Genomic DNA, 17654 nt, shown 5'->3' with positions numbered 1-17654 from the left:
TATTATTTAAAATTGGCAGTATGATACATTTGTGATCATTTGTGAGAAGTATCATTCTAGAAATATATTCAGTAGAAGTAAGGGATATAGGATTACGGTCCCAAACAGTTTATAAACACCTATTAAATTACTTTATTGCAATTATAGAAAAGATACTTGCGAGAAAATCTATTATTTAGCATTTACTCTCTAGTGTAATTCTATATCATGTCAAATTTAACTCATCTTCCACTTCTTTCAGTATCATATTTTTTTTTTAAAAAAAAACCTTTCTGAATAAGTTTCTTCCTCTGACTCAAAGCTGGGAAAAAATGCTCCAAGGCTAGAAAATCCTCAAATTAAGTTCATAGTTGGGAATGCTAAAGGAAAAAAAAGACATCCATTATTCTTGCTAATCTGTAAAAGTATTTAGGAAGTTGAACACATGAAAAAGAAATAAAGGAAAAAGGAAAAAATGGGGGCTGATAAAGTTTCTGGCTACAATTCAGGAGACATATCATTACCATATGATGTACTGTGGGTGTCAGCAGCCTGGAGTCTTTTCATTGAGGAAAACATTGCTTTTTAACTGTGCTATGGAATAGAAGAAGCAGGAGGGGTTCTTACCAAGTGACAGTCTCGCCTCACTCAACTACCCCTCCTCCTTTCCACACCTGCAGGATCTTCTGCCTGGCTCTTTTCGGTTAATTGCATCTCAGCTCCAAGAGTGCCTGTTGCAAATCCCTGGATGAAAAGGTATGGCTTTCATTAATAATCGTTCTGAATGTATTTTCACTTTTAAAAAGCAAAATCTTTCTGAGAGTGTAAGAAAAGTTCTTAGTTGTGGGAGAAATGTTGTGGGGGGAAATGTTGTATCTGTAATATTTGAGAACATTATTGAGAACATTTTATATTTCCTGATCATATTTTAAATTTTAGGGAGATCTTTGTTGCTGTTATTTTTAGAATGCTTCTTAAGGCATTTTGAAGCTATGGATTTTCTTGCATTGTGGAGTTTGGAGTGGGTGATATTGTAAGATGAAAGAACTGTGAGATTTCATACTTGCACTTGAAAAACTGGAATCTTTTTCTTCCCAATGATTATTTTAAATAAAAGAGGGAATCCAGTCTTCATAGGATCAAAGATCCTTCAAAACATTCTAAAGTTGAATATTTCGTATGTAGTGATTACATATTTTAGACAGGGAAATTCTCAGCTGAACAGTACTAAAGACAAACGGAGCTGTACAGTGGTAAACGCAAAGAACTGTAAAAGCAGATACTCACTCCATCTGAAAATTGATATTCATATGTTTCTCTAAGACTCTGACTGCATCCTGAAGAATACCATATTTAACTCACCAGTTAGAAATACCTAGTAAGCTTGGGGTGCCTGAAATCCATTTACAGCTGAAATCCATTTACTTTATCAAAGGATGATTGTAAAAGGATAATTCTGAAGTAAAACAGAACTGTAGTTTCCTCTTGTCTAAAAGCAAGATAAAGTATTGTCTTCCACCAGTCAGTTAAGTTAAATATTTATTCCAAGGATTGTGGCTACAGCTGATTCATCTAAAACTCTGGATAGAAATACCACAACAAAATGTAGTATGCAGCACCACCTCTGTGCTCAGTGTAATGTAATGTCTTGTTTCAAAATATGTTTCTCATAATTCATTTGAAGTTTTTGTTGCTTGAGGAATTCAGAGGCTTTATATGTTTCTTCATAACCATGCATGTTTATTCTGAATTTCCTATTCAAATTTTTTGCAGAAGAATTTTTCATTAGGCTCTTGGGACTCACTCCCATTATGCAGTCATGGAGAAATGGATGAAAGATTCTACAGTTACTAAAGAATAAAGCAGGATAAGCCCATTGTTAAGGGCAGAATGACCTTGTTTAATTGCTAGATTATTAAAATGCTTTTAAAGACAGCATTTTAATAATGTATAAGAATTGGTTGTGATTTAAATGTAATATTCATATACCATTTATACCTCCAAACCAATCATTAAAATTAGTTAATCTTTAATTGAAAACAATCCTTTAAAGTATACACTATCTAATTGAAAGCACCCCTTTGTTTTATAATGTCATGATATTTCATTACTATTAGAGAATGAATGAATTGGTCTATATGCCAAAACATCAATTTTAGTATATATTTTAATTTTAATGCCCTAGAGCATGTATTCTCCTGATATTCTTTTGAAATAGAAAAATATATTTATTCACTATACCCTAATGCAAAATAAGGAAATTGGCTAAAATTTCTGGACACTCCAATCTAAACTATCTACATAGCTTTGGTTGAGGTAGCTAGCTCTAGAGGGTTAGGACTGAACTGGGAGATCTGGGTGGAAGTTTATATCCCATAATGCAACTTAAGAGGTTATTTTGGGGCATTTTCCTCTCCTGCCTTTCTCCCATAAAATGATTATGGAAACAAAAGGTAGGAAGGAATCATGAGGATAATCCAATGTTTCACAAAGTAGAAAGGAGTTTTTTTCCCTTCTTTTGTCCATTCTGTGATTCATTCTCTGCAACCATTTATGGAAAGCTTAAGAGAGAAGCAAAAATTTCTCTAAGTCTTGAATAATTTCTACCTCTGGAAAACCTGACTGGATTTCATTCCCTACTCTGTACAAGGATTTCTCTGAAAATATAATTCCATTCTAATTTTCCTGCAATTAAATAGATCACCTAGTAAATTACTATTTAAATAAAATGACATGATGGTTTTTTGGTATAAGATATAGTTTTCATATCTTTTTGGCAAATAGCAAGGTCTCATGCCACAAATATATATAAAGCGCAGACAAGTAAAGAACATTTTTCCTGTTCATAATGTCAGTGTTCATGTGGGAAATAATTGTCAATTGTCAACCATTTGTCTCATGAGACTTATGCTAATAAATAATTATTGACCCTAATTAGGATCAATAAAAGGGCAGAATTCATGCCACAGTGATACCATCTAAATTAGATCCAATGAAATAACAAAAGACAACATATTTTATTCTAAAAACTGTATTAAGAACAGTGCACATTTGTGTTCATTTCATTTGTTTATTGAGCAATGAATGTGGCTTCACTTTTTAATAATATCAATAGCAATAATATCAATCTTTTTGTGATTTGGCTTTTGTTTGCTTTTGCTCTTGTATACAATTTAAGTATACAAAAGGAGCTTTATATATCAAATAGAATTCTTCATTCTTTATTGGCCAAGTGTGATTGGACACACAAAGAATTTATCTTGGTGCTCTCAGTATACATAAAAGAAAAGATACATTCATCAAGAGTCCAGAAACATAAGGTACAACACTTAATGATAGTCATAGGGTACAATAAGCAATCAAATCATACTAGGAAACAGTCAATATAAATCATAATGATACAAGTGACAAAGTTACAGTCATACAGTCACAAGTGGGAGGGGATGGGTGATAAGGAGTGATGAGAAGATTAATAGTAATAGTAGTGCAGACTTTGTAAATAGTTGAAGTGTACTGAGGGAATTATTTGTTTAGCAGAGTGATGGCTTTTGGGAAAAAACTGTCCTTGTGTCTAGTTGTTCTGGTGTACAGTGCTCTATAGCGTCGTTTTGAGGGAAGGAGTTGAAACAGTTTATGTCTGGGATGTGAGGAGTCTATAAATATTTTTACAGCCCTCTTTTTGACTCATGCACAGCCGTCGATTGAAGGCAGATTGTTAGTAACTGTCCTAATAGTCCTAATTATCCTCTGAAGTCTGTGTGTGTCCTGTTGGGTTGCAGAACCAAACCAGACAGTTATAGAGGTGCAGATGACAGACTCAATAACTCTTCTGTAGAACTGTATCAGCAGCTCCTTGGTCAGTTTGAGCTTTCTGAGTTGGTGCAGAAAGAACATTCTTTGTTGTGCTTTTTTGATGACGTTTTTGATGTTAGGTGTCCATTTTAGGTCATGTGATATACCTAGAAATTTGAAAGTCTCTACTGTTGATACATTTCTATTTATAGAAATATTTTCAGCTCCTCCCATTTCTTCTTGTATTATTCACCTCAGAAGACCTGAATCTTCAATGAAATATCAGTTGCCTAATTACTAATTTAAGTACCCTACCATTTTATCAGCTTAAAGTTCATTTGCACTACTATGATAACTGAAGATTTTTTCTCTTTAAAATGATGCATAAAGTTCATTTTAAAAATTAAAACTTCCTTTCACAAGGTGTTACTACCTGATAACTTTGTTGATTATCAAAATCAGTCAACCAATCTCACCCACTTGAACCCCAGTCAATCTCACCCACTTGAACCCCAGTTTCAGAACTTCAGAATAATCATCCAAATATAAAATGTAGGGGGAAAAGATTTCAGTCCAGTTTCTATGTTGACTAAGAACTAGAGATGGAAAGTTTGTATGACTTTTATTCATCATTATTGTTCTAGTAAAGGCATATGTTATTAATTAAATGTAAGTCAAATCACTTATATAACAATTGTCTCTATGTTGCTTTTTGTAACTCTGGGTTACAATGGTTCTCTGTTTCTTGTATAAATTGTGAAAATACAACCCCTCATTGTATTTACATGTGGATAGATAGACAAACATGCCCACATTTTACTTTCATTCTATTCATTTAAAAGGAAAAAAAAACCCCACAATGCTAAAAATGTTTTAAAATAATTCAATAAAGAACATTTTTAAGATCCAAACCCTACCTGAAAGCTATATAATATAAGATATAATAACAATATCATGCAAGAACAGATGGACCAGAAATACCATAACTGGAAGTGTTTGCATGGGGTCAGAAGGTGTCAAATAACACAAGAGGCATCATGCTGCTGTAATACAAGCCCTGCCTCCTTAGTATATGCATTATGGCATCACACACATGTATGAAATAGGTACAGTTTGGGTTTTAACAACACAATGATCTGTTGTCAGTTTGACAAAGTACTGGATCCTTTGGATACTTTTGACATCTGGACAATGGCACCAGAATACTGTGACACCAGAAGCTTCTTAAATAATAAATGTGCAAAAGACACCCAAACTATGTTTTCATCTTGTACACTTTTGCTTTGACTTCTAGATTCATTCCTGCTCTGTTGAATAGATGAACTAAATCATGAAACTGGCTATCCTTTTTCTTGTATTCCTGCCACTTTGCTTGGCCAAACCATTTTATCAAAGAGGCTTGTTTGATTTTATGCTTGAAGATGAAGCAGGATCTGGAACGCCTGAACCTGAAGGTTATCCTCTTATTCAAACATGCCCATTTCGTTGTCAGTGCCACCTCCGGGTTGTTCAGTGTTCTGATTTAGGTAAGTTGAATGAAATGCTTGTTTTGGTTGATTTAAATGAGTTTGAATTCTGCAATAACACTGTGTTCAATGTATTGAATTTCCTCTAAATAAATTGAAATATGTGATGTTATGTTGAATAATCTTATCAACATGTAGAAAAGTAAGGCCTTGATTTCCAGTTCCTTTCCATTCATTTTATGCTGTCTTTTATTTCTTATCATATGAAGAACAAAAGGGATATCATATAATTAAATAAGGAGATGTGATAATGGGGACTTCATATAATTCATTGGTTTAACTGCAATTTATTCATGTACCATTAATAATCTATTTTGTCCTCTTTCTACCCATGTTGGAGATGTATTTTTTAAGACTGGCTGAGGCAGAAGAAAAACAATTCAGTGCAATGTATCAATAATAAATAATCAGAACACGAATGAAAAATATTGAATTTAAAGGCTATAATACCATTATATTTTAAAGTTTTCCTAATTTCCTTCAACTATAGTAAGTTGCAAGTATAATGGAAATAGCTTTTTATCTCCTGAGTTGTTTTCTGTCTTCAGGTCTTTTCATCATTTCAGATCTTTATTCCACTTACAAACTGTTTTTAATATGTAAGCACATTAATCATGTTTTAATATTTCTTTCTTTAAGTTGTGTAAGAGGTCATTTTCCAGAGGCTTTGGCTATTTAGTAGAAATATAGCTATATAGCTAAACAGAAATCATGTAATTGTCAGAAAGTTAAGAAATATTTGTATTCATCGGTCATTCTCAACCATTTAGGATGCCAAAAAATTGAAATTTATCTTTATATTGTTCACTTGCTTGAAAAGAAGTGCCATCATCTCCTGATAATTCATTTCTAAAACAAGTTGAATGTCAAATATTGATGCCATAAATCTGAAATCCTGCTATGTTTCATATATAAAGGCAGTGACGACAAAGTAAGCCATGAACTGAAAACTCTTTGAAAGTTTTTTTTCTACATTACAAAATTTTGGTTTAGTATTTGTGTTCACATTATGAGTTGCATCATTCTTAAGTGATAAACAGTATATAGAAAAATAAAATAGGAGTGTTAACTGAAGACTTTTGCCCCTATATCTTAAAAGGAATTTCAAGTTTCCTTAAATTTCCTACTGGAATCATAAGAATTATATAAAAATTTAAACAGCAGGCTATACTAATTTTTTGAGCACATTATGAATTTCTGGATATAATTTTTGGATTTACTGATAGTATAAGCATATACAATGTTTTTGATAATACCTGAATCAGACCATTCATACAAAACCTTTTAAAGGATTGTTTTATAAACATTTGAAAAAATGGGTGTATATTAATTGTTATCTATATTCATCTGTACTGAATTATTGCCTGAATTATATTTTCTTCAGTTTTGAAAATACCTGAGTAGAGGCAGTTAAGATGCTTCTTTTGCTTATCAAAAAGCTTAGCATGCAAAAAAAATAAGAGAAACATATTTAAGTTTAAAATCCTGTGATGGTTTCACAAACTTCTAAAGGATATATCTATCTTGTATTCATAGTTGACTTTTTCTTAAAATGTTTTTTTAATGTTTTTAAAATGAAATGGTTGACATAACTACAAATGATGCTATGGAATTTTGAGTATAGTTTTCTTTCAATGAAGTGTTCCATTTACATATATTTATAGAATTCTTAAGATAAATACTGCCCTTACTGTAAAAGAGGAAATTGTTGGGTTGCCTGCTAGGTAGCTGTGTTGCCACAAGTAATTCCAAAGGATATGACAGAGTTCCACAGATTGTCTGCTCAAATGTCCTGTCAAAGATTCAAAGATTGTATCCCAATTCATCAACATATTTTATTATTCTAAAAAATGATATGCATTGCTCGTATACCTAAGTATATGTTGCTCTATTCCAAATTACTGGGCTAAATAAATAGGAAATCTGCCTTCCTTTCTTCCCATATCAGCAAAGCTTTGCAGTCAGCAGTAGAAGTTCCCCAAACTCCAAGTGAATTAAAGTTGCTATGCTATAGCAAGACTCATTGCTGCTCTGCAGATTTCTCTATTTCTAATGGACAAAACTAGAAAATGGTATTATTGCCAAACATCAAAATATTGAGTACCACTTCTTGTATAAGCTTAAATTGTGCTTGAACTAATCAATTAGTTAGTAAAATATTATTCCATTGCATGTTAATTGCATAGACATATTTTTTAAATTGCATGTTGGCCAAATTTGGTAGGTAGTGAAAGTACTGATTTAACTGTATAACAATTTGAGTGGAGATTAAATTTCATAACTGGTCTTAAGGAAACACACACACACACACACGCACACACGCGTGCACACACACACACACACACACACGGGGAGGGGTGCACATAGATTTCCCAATTCTTTGTTGCATCCACAATATCATATTTTAATTGAATCCACAGCTATAATTCCATTCAAACAGACAAAGGCAGATTGATTCACTGATTCTAGGGGCACAATGGTTTAGCAGCTTAAAGATGCTGAGTTTGTAGCTGGAAAACTGACGCTCTGGGTTCGAGACCTGAGTGTTGCACAATAGCGTGAGTTCCTGCTACTTGCCTCAGCTCCTGCCCACCTAGCAGTTCAAAAGCATGTAAATGCAAGTAGACAAATAACTACCACTTCAGTGGGAATATAACAGTGTTCTGTGTACCTCAATGTATAGTCACGCTGGTCCCATGACCATGGAAGTATCTTCAGATAACACTGGCTCCCTCTGCTAAGAAACAGAAATGAGCACTTGCCCTAAAGTCAGACATGACTGGACGGGAAAACCTTTACCTTTACCTTTCTTACGTTCTGAGTGACTTATTTTCAAGAATTTGACCGAATTAGTATTTGTAAGAGTTAATTGGTTAGTTGAATTTAGGTGGCCCCAGAAGAATAGCAATTTTGCAGTTCATCACTCATTTTGGTTCATTAAAAGGCATTACTCCCAATACGGGAGGAATCTAACCATTTGTATGGTTCCTTTGGCAAGAATGTATAATTTATTTTTATTCTCTGTTTTCCATCATGTTGGCTTCCCATTCTTCTCTGATGTAGGCCTTCTTAGCAACACGATACATATATTTATTAGAAGATAAACAATTTCATAGTTGAATTCTTTCAGAACTATCAGATGGATACCATCTGGAATGAATCTAGTGCTCTGTTTGTTTTCAGTATTTCAGGGGAAAAAAGCTAAATATTCATATTTAAAACCTCTCTGGAAAACTTACTTCTTTCATCTTTCTATCTGATTTTCACCAGCTGATGTATTTAAATGTTTAAACTATTTAAACTTAAGATTTTTTAATTTTAATATAGTCTTAATATCCTGTTTTGCACCCATTGCTATTTTCTTCTAGTTTTGTATTTTTTGCAAGTATTTGTATATTTTTGTTACCATTTGCAAACAAATCCCTTTCTCTAATACTTTCTTTACCACACTGCCTACTGACCATGTTGGGAGTCCCTTGGACTTGATATTAATTTCTTTATCTTCTAAGTTTCTGTTATTGGGATTTTAAATAATCTTTTAAATAACCCTTCAGTTCTGGAATGTTTGATATTCATGATTATCCTTCCAACTTCTATGTTACCAGTTCCTTCATTTTTCAGAAATTCCCTTTTAGAAATATGACTATATTAGACTTTGTATATATTGGCAGCTAGAATTTATTCTATAAAAGAAAAAAACAATCAACATATATTGATCATTAGGCTAAGCCTGAGTCATGTGTGAATAATAAATGGAGGAATGCTACAGAAAAGCAATCATTGCCACATGGTTTCTTAAGTTTGGATCTATTTCATGTACAGTATTATAAGCTGATAAAAATCCAGAAAGGCTAAATTATACAAATTTATTCAACCTGTGTTTGTAAGAAATCTGACAGCTAAGAAATGACATATGTGGCAAGGTGTCTTATCTTAATCCTTAAAAATCAAATGCTCATTAGGTATTAAAACCAAGACAAAGTTCACAGCTCATTTTTACAGCCTCACAATTTATAGGATTTAGGCTTTGAAATAGAGGCAAGGAATCTGTGGTTTAAACAACAGGAAACCAACAGCGAATTACTTTCTCTGAAAAAGTATTGGATAAAAGGGACGAGTAAGAATCTGGAAGCGTTATAGTTTTGATTTAATTCTATTTAATTTTGATAATATTTGCAAAAATGATATATTTCATATAATTAAGCAAAAATAATAAACCACATTAGACATTTTAAATACAAAGTATCATACTTTCTTAATACAGCAGTAATCATTACATTTTTAATTCATTATCACCCAATGCAACAATGATTGGCACATCAGAACTTTAAAAATGCCATTAAGGATTAGCATATCTCATATTCTAAGCACTTTTTTTGCTCATCAGTGCAATTTATACCTTGATAGAATATACTGCATCATATAAGGCATCCAGAACAAAGGGCCTGCTGAAAGATAATGTAGTAGATCATAACAGGTTTCAGCTTGATTACATGACTGATCACAAGTTAGCTTTACTCAAATATTTTGTGCAGTTTGAATCCTGGAAAAAAGAAAATATGGAATACTGCAAAAGAAATTGCTACATAGATGATGTACTTGATACAGTTAACTTCTGACATAAATTGCTTTAACTGTGTTTAGTGCCTAGAAGGGAGACATCTGGAAATTCATTCATGCCATACTGGCTTTTTGATGGAAAAAAAATTTGAGATATAAATCTGCTAAAATAAAGTTAAATTGATGATCAACAAGTTAAGTCACTTCAATTATCTTTTTATAATTTGTTATTCTATTACAAAACAATACTAAAAACCCTATTTTTATATTCCATAGTTGTGTGGTCCTATTTTTTTTTCGTCATGCAATAATAACATAGAGCCCAGGAACACATGCTACAAGACTATACAATAAGTCATTTAGACTATGGATAAAGTGAGATTGTATGAAATAATTTTAATTCCATGTAAACTGTATTTGAAAATGGCTGCACATTTTAAGCAACCTGTCTGATGGTATTGAAGCTTAGACAGATAAGTAGAAATACATTCTTCACACAACACATAAATATGTATGCACATATTCACATAAACATACACATACACATGCAACCTGAATATAGCCTCAGTTTCAAAAAGAAATAATAAAAATCATATATTTAATCAAGAAATATGTTTAGCTTTTATTAATCCAATAAAATGAGCATTTACATTGTGATCAGTCATGTGAGCATATTAGTCCTTTTTGAAATGCATTTTGAAATTGTGATCATTACAGAAATAATTTCATAGTTTATTTTAGTAGAAGGATACATATCCAATTAAACAAATTCTTGATCTGCCCATACTAATTATATACAATTTACTCTTGACAAGTAACTGAACCCAAACAAGACCTTTCTTCAAACATTTGTCTGGTGAAACCTGAAGAATATGACATTGAGAAAGTTTCCAAGTCTGGCCATAGATTGTTGCACAGAATTATAGTCTAGTTCTAACTGACCATAATTAGAACATGGAACTTAAATTTTTGCCTAACTTTTTTATTTATTTTACATGCATGCATGCATAAACCACTAGTTTGCAATAGTGAAAAATGAAAAAGCAATGGATATCTGAGAATATTAATGAAATTGGGAACTATGATTAGGATTGGCTTCTTAATCCTTTCACATCAATATGAATAGCATTTCAACTGTATGTGCTTTCAGAAATTCCTCATAGATAAAAAGAGAAAGGATCACAATGATTTATATTACAAATTGAATATGAATTTGTTTTCATAACTTTTAGATAATAAGGTCTAGTATATATTTGTTTGCAGTAGTTTTGGTTAAGTTGAAAGTCTAAAATATAATTAACTTCTTTCAGGTATCTTTATTCTTTTGCTTGAAATAATCTTTCATCCCTGCCCCCTTATAGGTTTGAAGGAAGTTCCGAAAGATCTTCCCCCAGATACTACTCTACTTGACTTACAGAACAATAAAATAACTGAAATAAAGGATGGAGATTTCAAAAATCTGAAGGATCTTCATGTAAGTTATAGTGAAACACCCTATGGTATTAGTGTTAAAGGGATAATGTACAAAGGGATAATGTACAAATACCTTCATCCCAATTTTCCATCTAAATATGGCATATAGCATAACCTTCTTTCAAGGTTAACAGAGAAGAACAAAAGGTAGTGATGAAATGGGAGTGGAAAAAAGAGAAGCAGGAAAGAAAATACTCCAGGCTAATCTCCTGTGTGTATGAGAGAGAGGAGGGAGGGAGGGAGGGAGAGAGAGAGAGAGAGAGAGAGAGAGATTTACAATTGCCAATGGAAACACTAATATTTGATGTTTGATAATAAGATAATTCTTAAATCTAAGGAATTTCTTGGAATGTGTATCTAGGAATTCAGGGCTGCTAATGTTTCCAGAAGATGGCCATTCTCCAAAAAAGAGCTTTTTCTGTTTCCATGGCAAGTATACTTTGGCTCTTGCATAGTTCTTTTAACTACTTAACATCTACATAAAGCCATCAATTGAGGTTTATCTGGAGTTTAGGAGTGCCACGCCATCAATACACTGTTGACAGGATTTCTCTTTCTCATAAAATCCGTGAGGGAAGGTGGGGGGGGGGAGGGAAGGGGAAGTGTTTAACTGGTTGCCAGTAATAATGGATTGGGTAAAGCCAATGCACCTTAATCCTATGCATGCATCACAGAAATACTGTTAATAGATGATTTTATATCACTGTATTGGTCATTATATCATTATAACACATTATAAATGCTCAAGAGGCAAACACTTCTATTTATGTCCACTATGTCTTTAAGAAACCCTGAAAAAGAATAGAGAGAACTTCTTTCCTTCCCTTCCAAAACTAAAACCAGTAAATCTGATTGAAAGGAAATAGAAAGGAAAACTCTTATTCACAATTAATCTATGCAATTCATTATCAAGAAGATTTTAATATCCATTAGTATGCATACATGGTTTAAGAGAAAATTAAATTCATTTAGTTTCTAAGCTATTAGTCTTGAAGACTTAATATTACCGTAGCTCCAAATATTAGTTACAAAGAAACAATAGTGGATAAGGGGTATGTGTTCATCACCATCTTCCGGAGCCAATTGGTTAGCTACTGTGAAAAAACAGAATGCTGGACTTGGTCTGTTTTGACAGGTTTGTTTTTACATTATTTGTTCTTACATTACATTGGAGCTGATCTATGGCTTTCCCTTCTTTTGGATATTAATCCATTGGTTCAAATTATGTTGTTTAGTATTATATTGTCTAGTTCAAAAGAAACTTCACAATTCTTTGGATTGCCTCTGATGACGATTAACATAGAATGTTCTATACCAGAAGTTCTAAGTTCTAATCCTAGAAACAAAATGCATTAAAGAAGCAATGTGACAGGGCATCACAACAGTTCAACAGTGTCTGATGGTATACCTCAAGCCTAGTATAAATCTAATTTAGTAATTTTTCGTTCACATAACATATGGATGAAACTCAGCTTCTGATATGTCAACCATGTATAATTTCTCTGAAACCTGGTCCAGATTGACTCTGCCTTGCTTCTAATGATACTGTCATTACATGATCAAGGAAAATAAACAATTTTTTTAAAAAAGCATATCCATTTCAATTTGGAAGGTGAAACTTGTTACAAGCAAATGCAATTCAATTCACTTTTAATTTAGATTGTTGTAATTGAAAGAGTAGGATTACTTGTCAAGTTAACATGTTGGTATCAATGTCTATGGAAGAACCTTCCTTCCTTCCCTTCTTTCTTATATTCTCAAAAAAGAAGTTGCTTAGCAGCCTTTATTTGACAATCCAAGCTCAGTAATGTTTAGGGACTGGTATTAAAACAGGTTAGATTTTACTCTGCCAATGAATGTTCTTGCAATTATCTTGGACTGAAAAGTATTCCTATACCTTCACTTGAATAGTAAATGTTTTTAGGAGGGGATGATGGGGTGGGGAGACTCCTTCCAGTGCTGTTAAACTGTGCATGACCTTTTCTTCTCCCAAATGTGGCCATTGCTGCTTAGAACCTAGAATTAAAACCATATGCATATCTAGATATGCACAACAGTCCCATCTGTAAAACATACCTCCTGTTTTTAATGATGATGAACAGGAAATGATATACAGCAGGGACAGAATGCACTATAACACAAACTGTTCAAAATGGCAATTTCTTTACTTTTTGCAGACACTTTTTCTTCTCACTTTTTTCCCCAGAGCTATTTAGAACATTTTGATTTTCATTAATGTTCCTTTCTTTGACATGTGCTACTTTTACAGATATCTTGTGTATAACTAATGATGAAAGAATTTCAAATGGCTAAAAATCAAAGCATAAAGAGAGGAGCCATCTGTTTTTTCCCAGTCTTGCAAATAAGATGATTCATTTAGTGAATAAAAATGTTTTGCAGCTGTACTACAATGGTTAGAATAATATACTGTATAAAGGAACTTGTCCATGAAAAAGTATTTTTCTCCAAATAATTCAGAGCTGTTCTCTTAATATTCAAGTGTATAATGAGAAAATAGGTAAGCAGAAATAATAGCATGAATATATGTAATAGTTTCTAAATTTATAATTCACTAAAAAGAAAAAGCAAATAGGTTATTCTGTATAAGCCTTGCAATGTATATATTTGATTCTCATTGTGGTTATTGCTGTCACAAAAAGTTTAGGAATGAAGATGAGAGACAAGAGTAGTAGATTAATTCTGGAGCCACCTAGAGTTGACTAGAAGATGGTTGACTATGTAAATGTGTTAAATAAACAAGTCCTGCTACTGATTGGTTGATTTTGTTCACGTTGTTTTTATTCAGTCACTTCCAACTTACTGAATGATGATATCCTTGTAGTTCAAATGAATCTGAAAACCCCTCTCCTGTATTCTTCCACTGCTCTTTCTACATAAAGTTTTGGATAGGCACGCCTTTATCACCTCCTAACAAAAGCAAAATTATCATGAGAGAGAGGAAGTTTGGTTCCTGCTTGCAAATCAGAATTCTCTCATCATCAATTGTTTCTGCTATGCTCTGCTGCAGGAATTTATGTAAGAAGACATAAGATTTCCTAATCGTGTAGGGATGATACTGTGTAACCTTTTTGTTACTTTTTAAAATTGCATTTGTATCTTATATTTTATGTTTCTGTTTCTGGTACATTATTTAATTTTTCTTCAATTTTTTAAAGTCTTAGCATCAAGATTTCATATAACTCGTACGCAGCTTTTGCTGTAGATGGGTCATTATTTTTGTATTTTTTAATCTTGCTGTCATTGACCATAATGGAATTTTGGGTTGAATTATTGGTTCTTCTTATTTTTCAGTTGTTTCCATCTGTTTTCTACTTAGAAGGAAACAAAGTCATAACTATGGGTTTGTCAAAAACAGATCATGCCAGATGAATTTTATTGCATTCTTTGACAAAGTGACAAAATTAGTGGACCAGAGAAATGCTGTAAGGAATTTGATAAAGTATTCTACAACCTACTTTTTGGTAAGATAGAAAAATATGGGTTAGACAGTATCACCACCAAATGGATTCCTAACTGCCTTATCAACCATGCTCAATATGTAACCGCATTAACGTGGTAAGCAGTTGTATACCTCAGGACTGTGACTTTAGCTCAGTATTCTTCAATGTCTTCATCAATAATTTAGATGAGGGGTACTCATCATATTTGCAGGTAAAACCAAGATGGCAGGAATAACCAATACTCCAGAAGATAAGCGCAAGATATAGAAGGATCTTGACAGATTTGAACACTGGCTCCATCTAACAAAATGAAATTTAATGCTGAAAAAAGTCTATGTTCTACATTTAGGCAAGAAAAATCAAATGCATAGGCATAGAATAAATGACACCTGGCTTAATAGATGTAACTGAAATTTTGGAGTCCTAATGGACAATCACTTAAATATGAGCCAGCAGTGTACTGCAGCTGTCATAAAAACTGGTGCAATCCTATGCTGCATTAACAGAGGGATAGAATCAAAGATCAAATTTCTGCTACCGATTCTCCAGAACTGGTCAAAACCTACTAAATACCACCTCTGGTGTTAGTACTACTTTATAATGACCTGGTAGGACCACAGTTAGAATATTTCATCCACTTTTGATTGCCACGATATAAAAACATGTATGTCAGGATGTGAGAAAGAGTGCAGACAAGAGAAACAAAGATAATTAGGGGATTGGAGGCTAAAACATATGAAGAACATCTGAAGGAATTGGATATGTCTATTTCAGAGGTGTTATTCAGCAGGTTCTGACCAGTTCTGGAAAATCGGTCGTGGAAATTTTGAGTAGTTCGGAAAACCAGCAAATATCACCTCTGACTGGAGAGTTTACTGTATCCTTCTCCTACCATGCCCACCAAGCCACACCCACTGGACCGGTAGTAAAAAATTTGAATCCCACCACTGGTCTACTTTAATGACAAGAAAGACTAGAGGTGACATGATAGTAGTGTTCCAGGATCTAAGAGGCTGCCACAAAGAAGATGGGGCTAATCTATTCTCCAAACCACCTGAAGGCAGGGCAAGAAGCAAATCAAAGAGAGAATCAATCTAGCTCTAACGAGAAACTCTAATACTGTTTATGAATGTTTCACAATGATTGTCAGAATTCTTAGCTCATGCTTGAACTATTATTAATAACAATTAGATATTTTGTCTTTTTTAAAAAAAAATGTCTAAAGGATCTTCTCCAAACTGGTTTTTGACTTACGCATTTAAAATATTTAAGTGTTAGTTTCATTTTTCAGGCTTCCGCTGAACACTCTGACTTTATTTTATCTTGTATGGAATTATTTGTTCTTCTTCTAGTCTATGGTATTCTCAATTTTTTTAACAGCACAGTTTAAAGGCATATTTTTCTTCCTTCAGATTTTGGAATGATCCAGTTTCACAACCATATATTACAATTCAAAAATCATAGTCTTAACAATATGTACATTTATCATCAGTATAATATTTCTGTACTTTATTGTTTTATCTAGATCTGCCATAGTCTTTCTTCCAAATGGCAACTCTCTATTTTGTGGATATAGTTATGAAAAATCATTCTAAGCCTAAGAAGAAAAAGTCTTGTTATTTTTCTCTGTGTATTTGAAATGCAGTGGTAATTTCATGTTAATATAATCTTTGCTGTTGTTGCACATCAATGTTTGGACTCTCTCTTTTCACCTTCAGCAAGATACTTATTAAAGTTTTGTTCAGTCCCATCTATCAGAAAGATACTAAGGTAACTGGAGTTGTTACTGTTTCTTACCTTTTGACTAAACATTGTTTGTTAGTAATGTCGGCCTGTCTCTTCTGATTTCAAATTATACATCTGATAGTTCTCATTCCACATATTTGCAAATCTGGAATAGAACATCTTGAACATTATCATTATAGCATGTGAGAAAAGTGCAATTGTTCGGTGATTTGAGTGCAATTTAGCACTGTTTTTTATTTGAACTGGAAAAGAAACAGCTATTTTCCACTGCCTTGACCATTATTGCATTTTCCATATCTGGAATCTAGTAAAATTTTAAACTCTCCTGCTAGCATTTCAATAATTCCTATATTTTGATTTGGAGATTTGGAGGGCTTCTGACTCATATAGCAGGTAGCAGCCCTGGCTATGGGCTCTTTTGCACAAATCCATTTTGTGCATCAATGATAGTCATTCATGCCTTTGGTCTATGCGGGCTGCTGTTGAAGAACATTCAGAAGCTTCAGCTGATCCTGAGTATAGTGGTATGCATCATTTTAGGAGCACCAATTTAACTAATTGCTGCTGGAGCTGCACTGGATCCCAGTGTACCTCCAAGGTGCAACCCAAGGTTCTGATTTTCACTGTTAAAGCACTACATAGCAAGGACCAGACTCTTTGTGAAATGTTCCTTCCCTAGGATTTATTTCCAGGCCAACAGAGCTGACATGTGGATGCTGTCCAGGTTCCTTTTATCAAACTTTATCATGTGGTGGGACCTAGAAGATGTCCTTCTCTGTTGTAACACCTGCACTATGGGCCAGCCACACCTCACTCTGGGATCCAGATGGTCTGGATCTTCTTGGGCATTAGGAAATCTGTGAAACATCTTCCTCCAGGCCCTAGTTTGTTGAGCTCGATGTTAATAGTTTATTGGAAGTTTTCTATATTGCCTTGGTTGTTGTTTTTTAAACTGTAAAAGTCAAGGGTTCGTTTAAAGTATTGATTTAAAGTCCTTTAAAGTATTTATTTATGTCAGAGAAAGTCTGTAAAAGGTTATTTTTGGAAGACTGATAGGACAAAATGACTTCTTTATGAACAAAACTTTCCTGGATTCAGCTCTATTGTAAGAATAATA

The 17654-nt window shown here is 33.2% G+C and overlaps 1 protein-coding gene across 1 annotated transcript in view; it reads left to right on the top strand.

Annotated features, from left to right (window-relative positions):
* The first annotated feature begins 318 nt into the window (after positions 1-318).
* DCN (decorin) overlaps positions 319-17654 on the top strand; it is a 30314-nt gene continuing 12978 nt past the window's right edge. Inside the window, exons 1-3 of the mRNA XM_026693691.2 lie at positions 319-735; positions 5066-5297; positions 11219-11331. Coding sequence (XP_026549476.1) covers positions 5102-5297; positions 11219-11331 — 309 coding nt within the window. The 5' untranslated portion in view covers positions 319-735; positions 5066-5101. The remainder of the gene's footprint in view (positions 736-5065; positions 5298-11218; positions 11332-17654) is intronic.

The sequence above is a fragment of the Notechis scutatus genome, chromosome 6, assembly GCF_049901735.1.
Source record: "Notechis scutatus isolate UNSWTSFEM ecotype Mainland chromosome 6, rNotScu1.2, whole genome shotgun sequence".
Classification (NCBI taxonomy): Eukaryota; Metazoa; Chordata; class Lepidosauria; order Squamata; family Elapidae; genus Notechis; species Notechis scutatus.
The sequence above is the reverse complement of the archived record's forward strand: the minus strand, read 5'-3'. Positions and strand labels throughout refer to the sequence as shown.